The sequence below is a fragment of the Camelina sativa genome, unplaced genomic scaffold (genome assembly GCF_000633955.1).
Source record: "Camelina sativa cultivar DH55 unplaced genomic scaffold, Cs unpScaffold01730, whole genome shotgun sequence".
NCBI lineage: Eukaryota > Viridiplantae > Streptophyta > Magnoliopsida > Brassicales > Brassicaceae > Camelina > Camelina sativa.
Window position 1 is genome coordinate 1 of NW_010922847.1, and position 946 is coordinate 946.

At 39.6% G+C, this 946-nt stretch overlaps 1 protein-coding gene across 1 annotated transcript in view; it reads left to right on the forward strand.

Moving 5' to 3' along the window:
- Positions 1 to 67: 67 nt before the first annotated feature.
- Positions 68 to 946, forward strand: part of LOC104774166 (1-phosphatidylinositol-3-phosphate 5-kinase FAB1B-like) — a gene marked incomplete at its 3' end in the record, with an annotated part of 3,416 nt that continues 2,537 nt past the window's right edge. Inside the window, exons 1-2 of the mRNA XM_010498831.2 lie at positions 68 to 434; positions 541 to 943. Coding sequence (XP_010497133.1) covers positions 108 to 434; positions 541 to 943 — 730 coding nt within the window. The remainder of the gene's footprint in view (positions 435 to 540; positions 944 to 946) is intronic.

The window sequence follows — 946 nt, forward strand, 5'->3', positions numbered from 1 at the left end:
ACATGTTTCCTTTTCTTCTCGTTGGTGGTTGGAAAATGGATTCTCTTATCTATGCCTAGACTTCTACTGACACATATTTTGGTTTTCAGGAAAAGGATCATCTAAAGATGGCTGTTGCAAAGATTCACGCGGAACGTCCAAATATTTTACTAGTCGAAAAATCAGTTTCTAGATTTGCGCAAGAGTATCTTCTAGCCAAAGACATATCTCTTGTTCTAAATATCAAAAGGCCACTTTTAGAACGCATTGCTCGATGCACTGGTGCTCAAATAATACCTTCAGTAGACCACCTCTCCTCTCAAAAGCTGGGTAACTGTGAGAATTTTCGGGTTGATAGGTTTCTTGAAGAACATGGTTCAACTGGTCAAGTTGGAAAGAAAGTGGTGAAGACATTGATGTATTTTGAGAATTGTCCAAAGCCATTAGGCTTTACAGTAAGCACTCCCAACTATTAGAATTTAATATACAGAATTTTTTTTTTTAATCTGATTACCTCATGATATTACTTCTTACTTTTGTTTTATGTCCTTTCTTCATCAGATATTACTTATGGGTGCAAATGAAGATGAGTTGAAAAAAGTGAAGCACGTGGTCCAGTATGGAGTTTTTGCAGCTTATCATTTGGCACTCGAGACATCATTTCTTGCTGATGAGGGAGCCTCACCAGAACTTCCGTTGAATTCCCCGATTACGGTTGCACTTCCAGATAAATCTATGAGCATTGAACGTTCAATATCTACTGTGCCAGGTTTCACGGTCTCAACATATGAAAAATCTCCGACAATGCTATCTTGTGCTGAACCACAACGAGCAAACAGTGTCCCAGTATCAGAGTTGCTTTCGACCACCGCCAATCTATCCATCCAGAAGGATATAGATCCTATGATACCCAATGGTTCAGGCTGGCAGACTAGAGAAACAAACCCGAGTTTCGTCTTTTCACGCC